Source organism: Vicugna pacos, chromosome 6 (genome assembly GCF_048564905.1).
Source record: "Vicugna pacos chromosome 6, VicPac4, whole genome shotgun sequence".
NCBI lineage: Eukaryota > Metazoa > Chordata > Mammalia > Artiodactyla > Camelidae > Vicugna > Vicugna pacos.
The window spans coordinates 54697459-54717611 of record NC_132992.1 but is presented as its reverse complement, the minus strand read 5'-3'; the positions used below and the strand labels follow the sequence as shown (position 1 = coordinate 54717611).

At 35.0% G+C, this 20153-nt stretch overlaps 2 protein-coding genes across 8 annotated transcripts in view; one reads left to right on the top strand and one right to left on the bottom strand.

Annotated features, from left to right (window-relative positions):
* Nucleotides 1-717: 717 nt before the first annotated feature.
* Nucleotides 718-12717, top strand: GNPNAT1 (glucosamine-phosphate N-acetyltransferase 1). 2 transcript variants are annotated; one of them, XM_006199770.4, is made up of 6 exons: nt 718-978; nt 6348-6515; nt 7497-7559; nt 9057-9184; nt 10105-10166; nt 11496-12717. In XM_006199770.4, the coding sequence occupies exons 2-6, from the start codon at nt 6362-6364 to the stop codon at nt 11641-11643; spliced, it is 555 nt and encodes a 184-aa protein (XP_006199832.1). In that variant the 5' UTR covers nt 718-978; nt 6348-6361; the 3' UTR covers nt 11644-12717. The 2 variants fall into 2 exon arrangements, with proteins under 2 accessions (XP_006199832.1, XP_072819160.1); XM_072963059.1 differs by lacking the exon at nt 7497-7559.
* The window catches only part of STYX (serine/threonine/tyrosine interacting protein), a 38976-nt gene continuing 28818 nt past the window's right edge, over nt 9996-20153 (bottom strand). For 2 of the 6 annotated variants that reach the window (XM_006199771.4, XM_031679052.2), the window contains 2 exons: nt 20046-20139; nt 14170-17737 (listed from right to left, as the gene is read on the bottom strand). In XM_006199771.4, the coding sequence (XP_006199833.1) occupies nt 17664-17737; nt 20046-20139 (168 nt within the window). In that variant the 3' untranslated portion in view covers nt 14170-17663. Of the gene's footprint in view, nt 11990-12946; nt 13096-13952; nt 14077-14169; nt 17738-20045; nt 20140-20153 lie in introns of those variants that run through there. The other 4 variants (XR_012073614.1, XR_012073613.1, XR_012073615.1 and 1 more) reach the window with 4 other exon arrangements.

Here is a 20153-nt window from a genome sequence, read left to right as displayed (position 1 = left end):
GGGCTTCTCAACTTCAGCAATACTGACATTTCAAGGCGGGTAATTCTGTTGTGGGGAGCTGTCCTGTATACTGTAAAACAGCAGCGTGCCTGATGTCTAACCACTTCTACCCTCTATCACCTGGAGAGATGTCAATTACACCTCTCCCTGACACTTGAGGTTGAAAATGCTCCACATGTTGTTAATTGTCTCCAAGGAGGCAAAATCGCCGCAGCTGAGAACCAGCGTCCTAACCCCACGTTCATCCAAAAAGTATTTGGGAAAGAAATAAAACACAGTCTCCAAGGAGCAGAATGCAGGGTCCCCACCTCTTTCAGGGAGGCAGGTTTTGTGACACAGAAAACGGGGGGTTGAGGAGCTTCGAGCCTCCAGTGAGCAGCCGAAGTTCTAATCAATGAACAGACTCTGAAGGGAAGGGGTAACAGGGGCAAAAGAAGAGGGCAAGAGGCCGAGCCTTTGGCGTCTGAGAATCAAAGATGCCCACACTAGTCACCACTTACAGTGCTTAGCTGACTCCTAGGTAGAATATTTCCAGATAAACCGAGTCGCTGAGCCCGCAGCGAACGCCCTAGGGAGCGAGGCGGAGATGCCAGGTCGAGGTCAGGATCCGCTGGCTGCGCGCGGGCGGGTGGAGCCTCCGGGACGTCTTTGCCGCCGCCCCACGTGCTGACGCCGGCCGCAGGCCCCGCCCCGCCCCGCCCCGCCCCCGGCCCTCCGGGTCTCGCTCCGCCTCCGCCCGCGGTCTTCTCCGCGGGTCTGCGCGCCGCCCTGCGTAAGCTGGCAGGGGCGGGCTGGAGGCGTTGGTGCTGCCACGTCTTGGCCGCAGCTCGCACAGCGGCTGCCGTGCCGGCGGCTGTAGCGCGGGAGGTGGAGGAGGTGGGGCTGGCGCCGAAGCCGGATCCGGATCCAGTGCTGTGTACCCGGGTGGGTGAGAGTCCGACGGGCCTGGAGAGGAGCATCGACTGCGGGCCTTTACGGGTGAGGGAGCCTGGGGGGTCGGGGAGAAGGAGCGGGGCCGGGCCGGATACCCTGGGTGTCGTCGTGGGCCTGCCTTCAGATTTATCAAACAGGTGTGATTGCCACCCCCGGCGAGGCGAGCTAGGCCCGGTCGAGGGGGAGGCCGGGGAGGTTCCGTTCGGGAAGCCAGCTGGGTGCACATGGGGGCGTAGAGGGCAGTTTGGAGCAAGTTTAGCGGACACGCGCCTGGAGCAGAGGTTAGGCATGATGGCTAATGGACCAGCCATGAAGGGGGTGGCCCTAGCAGGGCAAGAGCAGAGACCGGGGTCGAAACTAACTCTTCGCTCGCCAGGCTTTAGTGTCGGGGATTGAGACAGTGTTCAGTGTTTGCCGCCATCGGTTCTGAATGGGCACGAACGCCCCCGGCCCCCGTTTCCCCACACCTTTCCTAGCAGCACCTCACAGCAGTCAGGAGCCACTTGAAGACATGATTCTGCTCCGAAGATCACCTCCTGCACTGACTAACTCCGGGCTTTCACTGCGGGAAAGAGGGGCATCCTTTGTCTCTTCCCCGGGTGGTATTTCTAGTACCCCTAGAAATACTGAGTAATTGTGATTTCTATTATAGGAGCTGATGTTTACGTAAATCGAACTCTTACAATTTCATACAAAGTTGAAGGATGATTATAGTTTTGTTAGGAATATACACTCGTGAATGAATCCTAGGATGGACCTCAAGAAATCATTTACATCAGTTTTATTAGGCAGGATTCACTGACATTTTTTAGAATGGGGTAGACAGCTACCTGTCTGGCCTGATGATGATGTAAACGCTGGCGTCTATTGAGTATGGTGTTGTAGAGTTCAAGATGGGAGGATTTAGTCCCAATTCACTCCTGTGCTATGTTACCTTGGAGTCAAGTCCTGAAAGCTCCACGTGCTCCAGCATGCTCATGGGTAGACTGGGAATACTGCCTAGATTATAGGGATCAAATGAACTATTAGAAAAGACTTCTTAAAATTCTCAATTGAAGTGTAATCGCGCAATTTAATAAATATAGCCAGGCCTATTAAAATCATCAGCGAATGAAGTGTTCTTTAGATTTAAAACTTAGTCAGATTATTATTGAAATTGTTACAAACTGTATGTAGATGAACCCCAGTCTCACACAGCGCAAGGGCCCACCCACTTCCTGCTTTAACCTTGTACTCAAGTAATACCAGGATGCCCCGAGAGCTTTTGAGATATATAAAGGCAGTTTAGATGTGGCCTTAGATTTTGTTGCTTTAATTTTTATAACAACTTTTGAAATCTTCATTCCCAGTATCTATTACTTGTTGCTCTCAGTTTCTTGTTTCTAGCAGCAGCTCCTCCCTGTGTGTATTCTAGTGTACAGTAGAGGTTCAGAACCCAAACTGTTGAAATTGTGTCCAAAGAATGGTCAACCAACTAAAAACCTTACATGATCTTAGTAAAAATGAATTTGGAGTATGGTTTTTGTGATGCCACTTGTGGCAGTTTCGGAATTTTTATTCTGCTGGATTTTCTGAAACGTGACCTCCAGATAAGTCTTAGACCATTCGTCATTCACTCGCTAGGCATATATTGGCCTTTAGACGCATGCTAATTTAGTAGTTAAACAGGAAAGGTTCTTGAGAAATACTTAAGAAGAGTTAGGGTTTACTTTTAAAATATTAATCTAAAGTCTTCAAAATAAGACCCCAGTGATAATGATGAAATTCAGCTTCAAACAACCATGCAATTCTGTTTACTGAAGTTTCCTAGTTTTGTGGTAGCTGAGGGCACCTTAAGACGCTGAAAATTATTTCTTTTGTAAACCAAATACATTTACCTGTTTCCCTCTTTTCTAAAATCTTCAAAATTTAGTATCAAATCACATCTTACTTTAACTTGCCCACCATATTAATTGGGCACCAGCAGAATTTTACTGCATGGGCAGCAGAGTAAGATAAAAGAAGGTATCCTTAAGTATGGCTCTGTTTTGTAAAATAGCTCATATAAACATTTTGATATTAATCTCTGATTGCCTGGCTAATGGATTCTTATTTCTATCCAGAATGCTTGAAGTATTTTGACTAACCTGAAATCCTTATTTTCCAAATATAGGTTATAAGTGATGCTTTGACTAAATTTTTAACTCTTACACAATAAAACAGAGAATTCAGCTTCACTAGTGCATCTTCAGTACTAACAGTACAGAGTCTGGAGGCTTGCAGGAATGCCGTGTAATTTGTGGTAACCTGTGACAAATGAAAATGTAGGACTCTTTGTTAAAAAATTATTAAGAATGTCAAGACAGTAGCAGCAGAGAATTAAACCGAGTGTGGAGTGCTGTGCAGCTGCATAGGCCAGGGCCCATGAAGGTGGCCCCGCTGCCTGGTTAAGAATCCTCACTGTTCCTTATTGGCTGTTATTTTGAGCAAGTTACTGTACCTGCTTCCTGGTCTGTAAAACTGGGATAATGATGACACATCTTTGATTGTATTTTTAAGAGTTAACAAATATAGGGGGGGAGGGTATAGCTGAGTGGTAGAGTACATGCCTAGCATGTCCAAGATCCTGGTTCAGTTCCCAGTACTTGTTAAAAAAAATAAATAGACCTAATTGTCTCACACCCAATAAAAGAACATTTAAGAAAAAACGAGTTAACAAATACAAAGTACTCAATAAAGATTAGCCAGTTTCATTTATTTTTATGATCATTCATGGAAGAGGACCATCTGGCTAAAGAAAAGCAAGGAAAATATTAGTATTTACTGTTTAAAATTCATTAATTAAAGGCTTCATAATCCTAGTTCTTCTCCTGTGTACCTCTCCCTTCTCTCTCAAATTATTAACCCCATTTTGTGTGTTTTGTGGGCATATTTCATTGTAAACTCAGGCAACTTTATAGGAAAAAGAAATCTAGTTTAAATTATCTTAACGTCCATCTAAACTTCTTTTTGAGCTTTCTTTAAATTTCATGGTCACAACTGTATGTTAAATAGCATGAACATCAAAATGTTTAAATGGTCTGTTGCCTTGAGGAACTTAACTTTTTAATGCTTTCTGCCTTCTGCATTTAATGTACACATTTTACTTTGTTGATATTTAGCCTGTTTATCTTCATACCTGAAAAATAACAGTGCTGTTTGTTACCCATCTTTCAGATGAAAGCACACCCAAAAGCTCAGTGGGCTCAGTTATCAGGGACAAACGCTAAAGTGCATGCTTTTAAATTAATCTATTAAAAATCGGTTTAAATGGACTATTAGCTTGTTAAATTTTATTTGAATAATTGTTTTAATCATCACAGTTTACTTCCTTTCCTTACTGTTCTTAGAACCAGGTATAGTGTTTACAGCATAACATGATCTGAGTCCTTTTTAAGGGAAAGAAAACAAACCTCTCAGTATTCTACATAATAAACTATGATTTCTTTCCTCTCCAAGAATGCTAACTTTCAATTTAACATATACATAATAGATAACCTTTTTGTAGCTCATGTACCCAGCAGTGTCTGACTCATGGATTAATTTAAGGGTGAAATAAGTTAATAAGAATTTATAAAAATGAACTTTAAATTAGTTACTAACCAAAGTATATCTTGAGGGCTTGCAGTGTGACAGGCACTCTTAGGTGCTTGCATACAGTAATCCATTTCTTCTTCCAATAATTTCATCTCCATTTTACAAATGAGGAAATACATTCTCAGTTTAACTCCCTTAGCCATGATCATAGTTGACATCTGAACACCAGGTCTGACTCGAGAGCTCATGCTGTTCCCATGCCTGGGTTTCAATCCTGGCTCTACTAATTTTGTGACCTTGGGCAAGTTACTTAACACGTCTATGCCTGCATTTCCTCATCTGTTAAAATGAAGATAACAATCATCCCTACCCTATAGGATTGTTAACGTAAATTAATCAGTAATGTATAAAGTTCTTTGAACAATGCGTGGCATGTAGTAAGTGCTGAACAAATGTTAACTTCTGTTATCACACCACACTGCCTACCCAAAGCCTCTGCTATCCTGCAGCATTATCTGGATAGTTACCTCTGGTTACATAGGCCGCTTAATCCATCTTTAGGGAAAAGTTAAGAACAGTTGTCCTTAAGCATATTGCGATTTACAGAATGGGGAGTTGGGTTATTGTGGAAATTGGTCTATTATTTTTCCTGTATTACTTTCTTGTTTTATGGTAGTATGTTATAGATATATATCTTCAAATTCTTTGTTTCAAAGAGCTAGAGGCAGGTATCAAATGGAACACGGTTGACCCTTAACAATACAGGTTGGACTGTGAGGATCCACTTATACATGGATTTTTTTTCCGTAATAAAGACTACAGTACTGCACATCCGAGGTTGGTTGAGTCTATGATTACAGAACTGTGGATACGGAGGGCTGATCATAAGTTATATGTGGATTTTCTAATGCATATTTTTGACTGTGTGGAGGGTTAGCACCCTAAACCCCTGTGTTGTTCAAGGGTCAGCTGTGGTTTCTTTAACTGGGTATAGGGCTGGAAATGAAAAGTTTGGGGTTGCCTTACAGTCTTTTAATAATAATTGTTAGGAAGACTGTTTCCTCCAGTAACTCTGTTCCACAGACATGTACCTGTTTTTATGCTTTATATAATGTTTTGTATTCCTTCTATTATTATATCTTTTGTTTAGTCTCAGTTTTACTAGACCACACCTAGTAAGAATCTGACCATTTCTGAATGTTCAAAAAAAGAGAGGAAAATACCGTAACTGATCATTTTTCAATAGCATGAAAAATACTGGCTATTCTTAAGCTTCTTACATGCAGCTGAGAAACTTACATATAGTTTTTTTATTAAAAACCTGCTGTGAAAACAAAATTGAAGATACTCTTAGTGTGAATCTATGAGAGCTGAGACCAAATATTCCAGTGAATGCAGAGAATCTTGTTTAAGGTTCATATAAAAAAAAAAATTACATACCTAGTAAGTCTTACTTAGTGTCAAGACCAACAACTTATTCCTTAGCCCAATGATAAACTCCAATAGTGTAAAAAAAAAAATTAAGAGCCCATGAAAAGTCTGTATTCACAGTGATACACTAGTAGCACCAACTCACAGGGAAAAAAATGTTTTAAAAAAGTCCTGTTAGGAAATGGAGTTTTAAAGTTTAACTTCTCAATTTAGTCACTCGTTTACTATCTGATAGAATTCATGAATTTTCTATGTATCTGTAGCTGTGGCATTTGATGTTAGATTCGGGATAGGCTAAAATATCATGTATATTCGTTAAAGAATTTTTCTGTTTACATTATTTTTTATAAAGAAATTGACATTCTTGCTAATCATAACATTCTTCATGCTATTAAATAAAATGCCTAACATTTAAAACTTTATTTTAGACCTTACAGCAAAGATGAAACCTGATGAAACTCCTATGTTTGACCCAAGTCTACTCAAAGAAGTGGACTGGAGTCAGAATACAGCTACGTTTTCTCCAGCCATATCCCCAACGCATCCTGGAGAAGGTTTGGTTTTGAGGCCTCTTTGTACCGCTGATTTAAATAGAGGTATGGACTCAGTTTACATTTCCTGGTCAGACTTGTAGTTAGCACTCTGTTTTCTCCACAAACAAGATGATGCCGATACTTTTTTAAAATACTATTTGACTTATATATATATTTGTGCTTAATTTTTAAAGTGACCGAGAACTCAATTCCAATGTGTATATATCATGGCTAATCAGATATTACTGTGAAATATTTCAAATGACTTAAGTACAACAGTGCTCCTTCCTAATTAAGAAGCCAAAAAGGGTAAAATATCATGTATCACAACACATAAGGAAGCATCTTCTCTAAGAAGCTGGATGGGGAATGAGGATGGAGATAATTTGCCTTGGATGAGTTACAAAAAGTTCTGTTTACATGTATTTCTTTTTTTAACATCTAAATTTTCAAAAATGATTTCCTTAAATTTCAGTAATCAAAAATGAACTTTTTACAGTTTTCTTTTTGGTAGGAACTCTTAAGAAACTATTTTTGTCAAACTAATTATTGAGTGTGAAGTTAAGATTCTCAAAGTTCTGAAATGTGCTGTTCAAATTAATTTAAGATAACATTAATGAAATTAATCAGGAATCTTTAAAAACTGTAATCTCAATGATATTTTACAAATAGTATCATATTTGGTCATAATGAGAATCTTGCACTTTTAAGTAAAACCAAAGCACGTATTTGGGAAAAACTGGCATCCCTTGCATTGACTCTAATGCAAATTATATTGAAAACCATCCATTCTGGTTCTGTACATATTAAGGTCAGCACTATTCCAAAAATCTTATGCAGCCAAAAATATTGATATAACCTATTATTATTATGTAGTGATTATAGAAAGAATAGGTTTCAGTTTAATCTTTTAATTTTAAAATGGTTCATTACAGAGTTTTGAAAAATAACTGCCGATAATCCCACCAGCTTGACACATTGCTTCTTTGTGATAAGTATTTCATTTGCTCTTCTCATGACCTGAAATCTGTTTTTAAAAATTAGGTTTTTTTAAGGTACTAGGTCAGCTGACAGAGACTGGAGTTGTCAACCCTGAACAATTTATGAGTAAGTACTACAGCCTCTTCTGAATGAAAAATAAAGGGAAACAAGATTTTATTTTTGTCTGAGATCTGTTCAGTGTCTACTTGTGTTTTTATTCAAATAACAAATTAGCTGTTTTCTTATTTAACTGTTTAATGTGGGTAAACTGTTCTAGAATCCAAATGTAGCAACTACCATGTTTTACAAAATATTTGGCTACTTTTAGATAATTACTATAGCATAGGACCTGGGTGGCAGCTCCAGAGATTGTTTTTTATTATAGTCTTTTCCTTAAAAGTGGTTATTTCACAGAAATTTCATCACCTAATCAAAAATGTAAGAGAATACATTCTATATTTTTTTTGGTTCATTTATATTCAATTTTAAGGTTAGCAGGTATCTTTTAGTTCAGCCTCCCCATCCCCCCTTTTTTAATACACATGAGAATGGAAATCCAGAGAGGTCAAATGACATACCCAGGATCATAGGAAGTTATTGGTAAGGAAAGAACTACAACCTTCCTGACTCCAGCCAATGATCTTAACACTGTCTTCCAGTTTTCTATAATTTTTAAATTTCCTTTAAATAGGTAATTTTATTTTGTACTCCATATAACTCTCCTGAGATGAAGACCATTATTTTCTGATTCTCCCTGTTTGTTTTCCTTCACTGATTTATTTCTTCTTCCCACTGCAGACCCATTACTATAAAAAGACTGTGGAAATAATATATTGGCATTGTTAGGCTGAGGTTTTATTCCTGAATTCTTCTTTTCATGCATATCAGATTAGATGAGAAATCATCTTATTTCATCAATATAAGTACTAAAAATCAATTTGAGGGTAAGGTATTTTTTGCTCCTATTTGCTGTGTGGCCCTGAGAAAATTACTGGGAAATGGAGACTTTTTAAAAAATCTACTTCACAAGGTGCTTTCAAAGCCAACAAAAGTGATGATTCTATTTCTAAAAAGGCAAGTCATGTAATCATGAAACACTTGAGATCACAGGGGGAAAACTGAAAACTACTTTGTCAAATATTTTGAAACCAAAAGACTAAAATTACAAAATGGAGATAAATATTCTTGTTAAAACCTGCAGAGTTTTGTTCTTTGTGAGTATCTGTTGAGTGTAAAAGTTAAAGAAATTGATTAAAGTTAAGTAGTAATGAAGATACGAAAATTTTCATTCATTAGTCACAGAAATGGCAAAACAGAAATGGCAACATGTACAATTTATTTGTATTATAAGTGCTGTTCATCTAAAATAGTTATATGACTCTTACTTTATTTTGCTAGCAGATTTTTTAAATGTATGCACTATGTTTCAGTTGATACTGATTGCAGATATTTCAACTACTTGGTCATTTTTAATAACTGATATTTTCTTTAGAAACAAAGCTGTAAATTACTGTGGTAAAATAGCTTTAAATATTCAGTAATTAAGTCAGCTAATTCTGGTATTTTTCTGACACCTAATAAAAGTTTAATGTCTACTGCGTAACAGTTTCCCAATTTCCACAGAATCTTTTGAGCACATGAAGAAATCTGGGGATTATTATGTTACAGTGGTGGAAGATGTGACTTTAGGACAGATAGTTGCTACCGCAACTCTGATAATAGAACATAAATTCATCCATTCCTGTGCTAAGGTATGTTTTCAATATTAATGCTTACGAGTAAAATGGACGTTTGTTTTCTAGCAAAATCAACTTTGAGTTTCCATTAAACATACCTGTTTTCCCACTGCTTTTTTTTTGTAAAAATGAGAAAGCTATATATTGCCTGGAATAAAGTTTTGCTTCTTAGAAATCACTTAAGTCATTTTCTCATTGTCTTCTGAGAGTCATAAGGAAGAAAATTATTAACAATATGGATTGTTTGCTAGAAATTGTTCTGTAAGGTGTTAGAATTGGAATAGACATAGAGAAACCAAGTCAGCATCATGGAATTTAGCAGTAATGTTTGGAATCTCTAATGCTAATGTTTTTCAAAAACAGTACTTTGAATATACTGCATGAACACAAATTCCCATCAGTTTCCAAGTGGTAAAGGGCTCAGAAGACTATGTGGTTCTAATTGTGACACTTCTAATGCCTGTAGAGTCCCTTCACTCCTCATGACTCACACGACACAGTAAAGAAAACCTAGGTGATCCAGTTAGATATGATAGAAACAGTTGGAATGTATTCTGTGAGGTGTGCATTTTGGTGTGGTTTCTGTACTAGGAGTTAATGAATTGTATTTGGATGTCTGAAATAAACTGCTATAAAACAAGTAGGATGATGGATGTAGTACATTCATGACAGGATTACATTTCGGTGATGTGGATCCAGAGATTTGCTTTAAAATAAAGGAGTGGGAAGGTTTAGGATATGGACAAAACAAGATTAGGCCACAAGTTGATTCATTGTATTATTTCCTCTATAAGAATTAAATAAAAACATTTTGCATTTTGCAAAGTTCATGTTTACAAAACATTTATTTTCAACACTGAATTCTTACTGTAACTTGATTTAGCTAAAAACAAAACTATATTCTTAGTCCTTTCAAAATTTGTTAATATTTTCAGAGAGGAAGAGTAGAAGATGTTGTTGTTAGTGACGAATGCAGAGGAAAGCAGCTTGGCAAACTGTAAGTAGGCAAAAACCAGGTAACCCTGGATAAATTAGATATTTGTTGTATTTCAGTTTCAGTTTATAGTTTCTTACCAAGATACTTGTTAAAAAATGTTTTCCTGTTTGAAGTTCTTTTTAGGCATCATTAATTATGAACCCATTCTCACTCCATAATTGAGACTGAATTTAATGAAGAAATAAAGTATTCTTATATAACTTTTACCATTAGGTTTGGAAATTGGAAGTGTACTGCTAAAACTGTAACACCTTAAAGTTATTAACTTGTTATAGCAGTACTCTCATAGTAGTAGGGAACAGAAGCTTCTGGGGAGTCAAATCATCTGTCCATTTCTGTCATATTTAAAAACAAAGGAAATGTGCTCAGTCATGTAAGTTTTAGAACCATATACTGAAACAGCTAAGTAACCTTCAGTGAATAATCCTCTGTACATTTATCTAAATCTTTTAAAGTAAGTATAAATAAGTTTCATAGGTTTATTGCCTACTTTATAAAATAGAACTTGCTCTTTCATATTACCTCTTCTGAGTTTTAAGGAATTCACTCAGTAAGTATTAAGCATCTGCTATGTGCCAGATACTATTCAAGGTATTTGGGACACATCAGTAAACAAGATACACCAATTTCTTGTCCACTTTACTTAGTCATACCTTTTATAACTGTATAATTTCAGTCAAGATGTTCTGTCTTCAGAATAAAATTTTTTAATCTATGCAACATGAGAAAACTGTTCAAGTAAATTTTTATAGCTCTTTTCTACTTGTTATTCCTAAGGCAGTCAGAATCACATCCTTATACTGGGTTTGGATTCTTTAAGGATTTGTAAATATTTATACTTTTTTGCTTTGTTTCTACTTAGATTAGACCAATCCAAAGTTAATCTGATATATTCTTTAACAAATATTAAGGACCTTTAAAAATGATAAACAATGCAATTATTTTCCCAGCTTAGGTGGATGCTGACATATTCCTAAGAAGCTTGAATAGATTTAGAAAAGATTAATTATGGTCATTTTTTTTAAAAGGTTGCCAGTCTTTGGTATTAAAATTAATCTTAAAACTTATTTTTAAAGAGGGCTCAGGGTGAGTTTAGTATTTGTCCTATTTATTAATGGGCTGGAGAATACTAGATAAAGTATATTGGAAGCAAAATAAAATGCTCTGGATGATATAAATGCTTATCCACTTGTAATTTTGAATATTTAAGTGAATATAGTAGGAAAGGTCATGACCTAAACCTATTTCTGATATAAACTTGAAGTTCTATATAATATTCATTCACATTGTTACTATGCCTCCCCCTTCCTTTTTTCTTTTTAATTTCAGGTTATTATCAACCCTTACTTTGCTAAGCAAGAAACTGAACTGTTATAAGATTACCCTTGAATGTCTACCACAAAATGTTGGTTTCTATAAAAAGTTTGGATATACAGTATCTGAAGAAAACTACATGTGTCGGAGGTTTCTAAAGTAAAACTCTCTTAAGAAAGACATTTGTTAAAGGAGCTAATGCAACAAGGCTATACTCTTCCTAGAGTTAAAATATTTTGTTGCTGCAACCCAGTGACCTCCATAAATACTGGATTGAAAAAAATATTGTAATACAAGTATAATGACATTTAGAAGATTACTTTGGGCTGGTGGGACATGCTGTGAGTTTAGATTACAAATGAATATTATAAAAGGGATGATTTTTAACCAAAGGAATATATTTTTAACTTGAATCTTTTCTTGCATTGTATTTTTCTAAAGTTTGGCTTCATTTCTTAGTCAGAGTATAGGTAGTAAGGAGTTATGTGTCTGCTATCTGTACTGATCATCTGAAAAAAAAAGCATACAATAAATAAGGCTGTTTCTTATCACATTCATAAAATTAATATTTTTGTTTCAAAGAAATATATCTAAATATTACTTAGGAGTGTATCATTTCACATATATTACGTGAAATTGAATATTAGATATAGTGTAACTAAACGTAGTGCAATTCAACATTTGTTGATCCTAATACTATATTGGCAAACAACCTGGTCAGCCTTTGAAAGAAGTGGAAATGAAAATTAACTTATAAAACGTGGCAACTTAAATGTACATCTAAAAGTTGATATAATTCTAACGTCAGTAAAGTACCACCTGTCTTATATGTGACATAAAATAATTATTCATTTGTTTAGAAATAGAAGGTACTTTTTAACAGTGAATTAGTAAATCCTGGCATATTATGTATTTCTAACCTGATTTCTCATCTTTCCATGGGTGTCTGAAGCCTCTCTTCTGAGTAACATTTTTATGAAAAATAGATTACAAAATTGGTGGAATATTAAAAAATGTATCATGTTGCATTTGTTACATTCTTAAAATGTTGATGGAATCTTTTCTATTTGATGTGATTATAATAGTATAATTCTGGTCACTATCCTGTTTTGATTTTATTTATTTTAATTATTTTTTTAAGTTGAAATAAGACTCAGATACTTTATTAATGGTTCTACTCTTTTGCATTCCATGTTACATTAAACCTGTTCATATGATGAATAGTCTTTTGTTAGAATCCTAATGTCTGTGCTTTTCTTGAATCTTCTATTGAACTATTAGGTCACATCATGATTCATAAAGTTTTAGTTTTGTGTACTCTTTGTAAAAGGAGCTTAGAAAGTAAAGACTACCTGTTTCTCACTTTTGACTCACTCTACCTCAACTAGATTTCGTATTTCCCGGCAGCTGAAGTTGGCTTTCTGAAACCACAGAAATTCTTCACCAATAGAGGGTGCACTACTTACCTGCTGATGACCTAGGCAGATGAACTGATCTGTCCCTAGAGAAAGCAGCAAAGCTGGTTTTGCTTTTCCAGAAGCCCTAAAACCTTCCTATGACAGTAGCTTCATTAGGTACATTCTGGTAACCAAAAATCCACGTTAAAAAAATAAACCTATAAAAGGCAAAATTAAATACTTTATTACATTTCTTACCACTGACTAATCTGAAGTAAAACTACCTACGAGGTTGGTATTTCAATAAATCCCTTTATATGGTGTTCTTAAGGTCTTACTTAAATCTCTTCTATAGGAAATAGCATTGTAAGTAAGGTACAGTACATAAAAATCGTGTCACTGAGGAAACTGATGATCTGTATTTAGCTTTAGTTAACCAGAGTAGTTTGATTTTTCTAAACCATGCTGTGGGTAAACTTGAGTATGAAAAAAACATGAAACATTTCAATACATTTTTGAGCAGTTTGCTTTTGAAAAGGTATAATGAAGTCGCACTTGTAACTTTTTTATTTTGCTCCATTTTTTGGAGGGGGAGGTAATTAGGCTCATTTATTATTACTTTTGTTTTTATTTAATGGAGGTACTGGGGATCGAACCTATGACCTTGTGCACGCTAAGCACGTGCTCTGCCACTGAGCCCCCCCCATACATTTTATGTATTTGTATTTCACTGACTCTAAGATGCACATTTTATTTTTACACTGGATGCATTTTATGACCAATGGCTTGTCATAGTTTACTCAGCAGTATTTTTGTGCCTTTTAGTGGGATCTAAAGTAATGGTGCCATGATGGTAATGATGGCATCTTAGATTTGATGAAGAATAGTATAGTGTGCAGGTAGGTAACAATGGGAAATACTAAAAGCAAGAAGCATTTTTTAATAAGCTGAAAGCTGTTCTATGGATGGTCTGCCCTTTCCTTCAGACACAAATTCCCTTACTTTCAACTCCAAACTTTTCAAATAATCATTAAAAATACACTTGAGCTGAAACTTAGGCCTTCTATCTACTGACCATTTTTATGTGTGTGACCACATTTTAGAGAACACTCTTCAGTGCTTCACAATATCCAGCGTTCATTTATCCTCCTTAAGCTGTGTGGGAGTAAAACTGGGATACTTTTTACCTGGAAGACAAGCTAAATAAAGAAGTTCTGAGGCATAAGCAGTATAAATGAACTTTTCAATCTTTTTGAGGTATAATGGCACAACAGTTTTAATACAACCACCAATCTTCACAAAATAATTTTAATACTTTGTGCCTGAGCTAGCAGCATTTGCACTGTGACATTCCTATACATACATAAGCATTTTATCCAAGTACAAATGTTAAAAGCAGAGTAACTTAAGCAGTTGCCTATACAAAGGTAAATAGACACTGTAGGTTGTTTTTCTTCTTGAATCATTTTTGCTGCATAGTAAATTGCAATTACATGTCAGTATAATGTTACTGATCCATAGAATACACTTTGAATTGTGAGGTATGGCAACTCCCTATGAGAGAGCTAACATGTAAACCTGAATATTTTGAGTGATTTTTTTAGCTGCCATGGATGGGTAAGACAAAAAGAATCCAGCATTCAAAGACCCTAGAAACTTATTTTTCTAATCAATAAAAAAAAAAAAACCTTTTAGTAACTTTCAGCTATTTCCTATCATTTCCTTTTTGGAGCACTGATGAATGGACAAAATAAATATTGAAATGAAGCTAAGTTTGTTATGAAATTATGGTTAAACAGTTATTTGGGAAAAAAAATCCGCCAGGTAACTGCTCATTTACTTTACATCAAGTTGAGATTTTGATATATATCTCTATATTTGCATCCCAACTTTATAATTCAAGATTGCAGTTAAATACTTCTAGGTCACTTGAATTACCATGGTAATAAGACAATTAGAAACCTTATATTTTCTTTAAAAGGACATGCTTAACATTTTATGACATTACTTCTAAACTCAGATGAAGCACAAAATCCTCCCAAAACAAATATTCTACTCAGAAAGTTAAGTGGTTGAGAGTTGGTAGCAAAAGCTATCACGGTTTAACCTTTCCAACATAGATACAAATAAGTGCTGTTTAAATATTTATAAGAAATTAACACAAACCAATGAAATAAAATTAGAGAGTTAAAATATTGCCATTCCAATCTGAATATTTTCAATATTTATGTTTCATTCAAAATGGACAATAAATAGTTTTTCTATATTTTGATGTGATGTCATTTTAAATTCTGTGCCCAGATTAATATTTAATGTTTAAAATTGGGTGCTACATCACACATACATTATTTGAATATTCTAGAAAACAAATCATGATTGGTTAACTATCACAAAACAACAGTGGAAATAAAGGAATTATGGAAATAGAGCCCGAAAGAAGAATAGGAAGAGCAACCAGAAGAACTAGCTCAACATTAGGTAGACGAATGGACCCAAGATAAAACAAACTTGCAGTGTTCTTATATGAAAGAAAGAACAAACATTTTGTCCATACTAATTAGTACTCAAGAAGATGACAATCCCTTTTTCTAGTGTTTGTGAGAGACAGTCTTTACTATACAGTGCTGGGCAGGCACTTCAGTGACAACATAAAAGTTACAGTGGTTAGAAAAAGTGGAAAATTACCAGCTATAAATAAATAAATAACCAAACTTGTATTCATGGCCAGACTACTGGAGAGGATATGTGTATTTAAGAAATTAATTTAAAAAAAATCTTAACTGCCTCATTTTTAAGACCTAAATGTACTAGTATGAAGATCCTTTTAAGCAATTTTTGCTGAATGAAGCATCAAAGCTTAAGAGACTGCAAAAGAGACTTTGCTGATCTACCCAATAGTGATCTATATACAGGAAAGCTGTGTTATCTGGCACTTTACCAACTGGAATTTCAGAGCACTCAATGCAAATCTTGACTATACTAGACCACCACACCCAATGACCTAATCACACAACAGAATACGAGACCACATGGGATTAACAATATGCTGTTGTCAGGGTGGTAAAACAGTAGAAGGGAAGGGAAATCAGAAAAGGAATACCACCTGGGTCAACAGGAATTAACAATTAATAAAGCAATTTTGATTCACTTCCACTCTCCTGCTATGCTGGATTAAAAAAGCTTACACTGTATTATTAAATCTAAGGGAGGAAAGCAAAGTAGGTAACTTGGTGTAATAGGTTACCTTGCATAGTACCTATTGGTACTAAGGGAATGTATGGAAAACATTCCCATCAGTAGAGCACCTCCAGAGAGGACTGAGAAAAGTAAGATACAAAGAAGTTTTGTTTGTGCTACCCTAAGTCATCAACTATAAAAAGTTCAAAACACTCCTCTCCTCCCCAACATCATTCTTAAAATAGCAAAAGTTTTTCTTAGAACAGTTTTTATATGTATAAATAAAAACATGGAGAACCTAGGATCCATAAAGTGACTCTAATGCAAATTATGGGGGGAAATTTGGATTAACTCAGCGTAAAGATTACATTGTATTGATTACAATACTAATTTTTAATACACCAGACTCTTCCATAATCACTTTCTCCAATAACTGCATCCTCAAAGAAAAGCATCTAAGTCAGAACAAACTGACAGAATCATTAAGACAGTATAAAATGGAGTAAATGTTCCATATTCCAAATAGTTTTACTAAGGTTTCTTCAAGCCTTAAAGACTTTCAGTTTGAGCTAATTTATGTTTAAAAAAAAAAAAACAGAAATTGCAGGAAGATGTTCAAAACTTACCACTGTTCTACATACTAATTTAGAGGTCATGAGGATTTATTTATTTTTTAAAATTTTTTCTAATGAGGCAAGGCACTTTTCTTTTTTGGGCTTTGTTTAGAAAAAAATAGTGCTACATTGGTCTATTATATTTACTATTTAGAACCATTTTGGACAAAGAAAAAACAGTCTACATAACTCTGAAATGAACAAACACAACATTTGGCTTTTAAGAATGTTAAAGGAAAGTCACTTGAAAGTTTAAAACTCCTTGTTTTTGAGCATCTGGTATTATAAAGCAAAATACCTTCCTTTGTTCATTAAACTTTTTTTCTGTAGAATAAAATTAGGAAGGTAATAGGAAAGGAAGCAATACTTGGATCATGTTAAAGTAAGGATAGTTGGCTAATGTCATGATTTAAAGATTATTAATAAGGGATCAAGAAGTTTAAAAAAATAAAAGGTAATTAAGCTATTGAATTATACTAAAAAAGAAATGTGGCAGATCCCTGCCTTTGTTAATGTTTCTGTAAGAGGCTCCATCATAAAACTGAACTGTAAAATTATTTTTAAATATGTAGAACACAAAATGAATTTTTAGCAAATGTTAGGAAATTCTTTTGTTATAAATTACCTAGATTTTATAAACAAATCCCCCCTAACTTGCATTTTGTTTAAAGTAATAACTTTATATCATACAAATAAATTTCAAGTATGAAAAGTGCGTTATTGCAATAATACCTCTTTGCGAGTCCAAAATTCTTGGTTTATAATAAAACTGTAAAGAATTAAAAAAAAAAAAAGGAGTAAAACCATCAGTGCCATCTATTGCAGAAGTCCAACCTCTTAAAATGTTGCTCAACAAGTTGCAGAGAAACACGTCTGGAAGCAACATATAACTGAAAAGAAACTACTTGTGTTTTTACCATTTTACATTATTACTGTCTCTAGTATTTTCTCCTTCCCAAATAGAAATTCACATCCTCTATAACGTAGCTCTTGAGTCAGCCATTCTGTGCAGTCGCCACTTGCATGTTTCCAAAATCATCTTCTTCTTCATGTGTTCTCTTCAAACTGCCTAAAAGTTATTGCATGAACATAACATATAATGGGAATACAAATAAACTCATTCATTAGAATGTTACAGCTAGCAAAAGCTTCATTTTTCATGAAGCGTTACCATATATATATGCAGTATGAAAATTCCATGACTTAATTTTTAGTAAACTTTCATAAATTCTTCTGTTATAAATTACCCAAATGACTTTTTATCTTTATGACAGCTTCCTCTTAAGAATTAAGTATGTCTTAGGTATTGCATATAATAAACATAAATTTTTTAAATCGTTTGAAAGTAGAATTTTAAAAGGGATAATGGGTACATAAATGTTTGGTTACCAAGTTTATGTTTTTTAGGCACCATAATCATGTAACCTAGGACATAAAATTTAAGAAATTATATTTGTACAATTTTATTTCATAGATGTAATTATATTCTTGCTTCCACAGATGCTGTCAAAAATATTTTCCCACTGAAACTGATTTTATTACCAACAAGTCTAGAGATGGGAGAAAGGAAAGCATGTAGCAGATACAGAAGGGATTTTCTTCTATCTACTCTTCATATCAGAGTCTGCTAGTACAGGAACTTCCCACATAGAATCAAAGCTATCCCTATATGCCTAATAGTTACAATCAAGAAATCTGAGTCTCAATGGAGGAAAATGAGAGAGCAGTTAAACAGGTAAAGGGTTTGGCTGTGTTATCTGCCTAACAATGGCATGACCTTATTAAACTTATGCCCTAAAGGTTGTGCTAAATCATGGTAATAATGTTAATACAGACAGAAGATTCCAGCAGCAAACTAAAGTTTCACTGTAAGATTAATAAAATAAGGAAAGACATATAGTACCAATGGAATAAATAAGAAAACATGCTATCCGAAGCCTAAGTACAGCGGCTGTAACAGTTTCAGATGAAGTGCTGCACCTGCGTTCTACTAAGGGAGGTAAAAAGACACAGTACCTAATGCAAGGCAGAAAGTGAGAACGTACAGATAAAGCTCTATGGATGTTCTGAGTAACTACAGACTGGAGGAAGAAAAGTTAATCATTGTGTTTTCTTGAGGAGATGACACATCTGAACCAAGTTTTTAAGGACAGAGAGACTGAATGTGATGCTATCTAGGTAGAGAATAGAAGACACACAGGAAACCATTAGTAGTTCAGTTTTCTGGAGTGCACATATAGAGGTATTATGAGAGATACAAATACAGATCAGAAGGGCCTTTAATTACTACCTGTGATGTTTTATGCATTTTCTTCAGTAGGAATTAAGCCAATAAAGGCTTTTATACAGGAAAAATAGCATTATTAGAACTATCTTTCATGAAAATAAGCCTGGCCACAATGTACAGAACAGATGAAATAGTAAGAGTTTGGATAAGAAGCCAACATGGATCTGAACTAGACCGAGATTAAATGTACTCTGAAAGAGGAAAGGAATTTTAGGTATCGAGAAAACAGACCCTCACATTTTGGAAAATGATTAGACAGAAGTTGCAAAGTAGAGTAGAGTCAATGACAACTAGGAAGTTGAGCCTGAGGGAAGAATATATAGTATTACCACTAAGGAAATGCAATGTAGTACTGGACTTGTGGTCAGATCACCAGTGTTTAACTTCCAGGTCCAACACTAACTAGTTATGTAACCTGTTCTTCCTATCTTAAAAGGCTGTTGGTTCAAATAAGACTGAAAGGAACTCTGAGAGAGAAAAACCATAAATAAATGAACTCCATGAATGCTCCAATAAAAAGAAAGGGGACAAATAAGAGTAACAAGGTCTTAGAGAAGCAAGGTATATGCTGAAAGGTTTTTGAGCATGCTTGGATCATTAACTTTGAAAATGGGAGAGGGGGCACTCTGAAACAGGGAAGGGAGAAAGGACTCAATTATTTATGGCAAGAGAAAAACTGAGGTAGCTTACATTAGTCACCTTGCTTTCATTTATTAACCACCTTTTATTTTTAATAAGATCACCAAGTGTATTTATAGGACCTCATCTCCAAACCCCTCTTATTATTTTAATTTTTGTAACAAATTTTTATACTACTTAAAGATTTAAAACTCAGTGAAGTAGAATTCTGATCTTCCAACCAGCATATTCTAATTAACTAGGTACAGTATGTATACACAGAAGCTCAGTATCATATACATTTAATTATAAAATTAAAAATTGAAATTATTTTAATTCAATACTCCACCGAAAGTTTTCTAAACAATTTAAATTGCTCAATGTAACCTGTAATGAGCAAAAGATGTTTCTTCTCTTCTACCCTTCATACCATCATCTTTCTCAACTTTCTCCAAAAAGAAAAAATCCTTACCTGTGGTACCAGAATGAACAGATAACGACCTTTCTATCTGAAGTGGCGACATCATCTGTATTGTTAATTTTGCTAAATAGATGGCTTCATATTCCTAAAAAAGATTTT

Bases quoted from the DNA above. Each gene is read 5' to 3' on its own strand.
- GNPNAT1 (XM_006199770.4), top strand. From the start codon at position 6,362: ATGAAACCTGATGAAACTCCTATGTTTGACCCAAGTCTACTCAAAGAA. The intron at 6,516-7,496 runs GTATGGACTCAG...TTTAAAAATTAG, and splicing joins TACCGCTGATTTAAATAGAG to GTTTTTTTAAGGTACTAGGT. The intron at 10,167-11,495 runs GTAAGTAGGCAA...TTTTAATTTCAG, and splicing joins GGAAAGCAGCTTGGCAAACT to GTTATTATCAACCCTTACTT.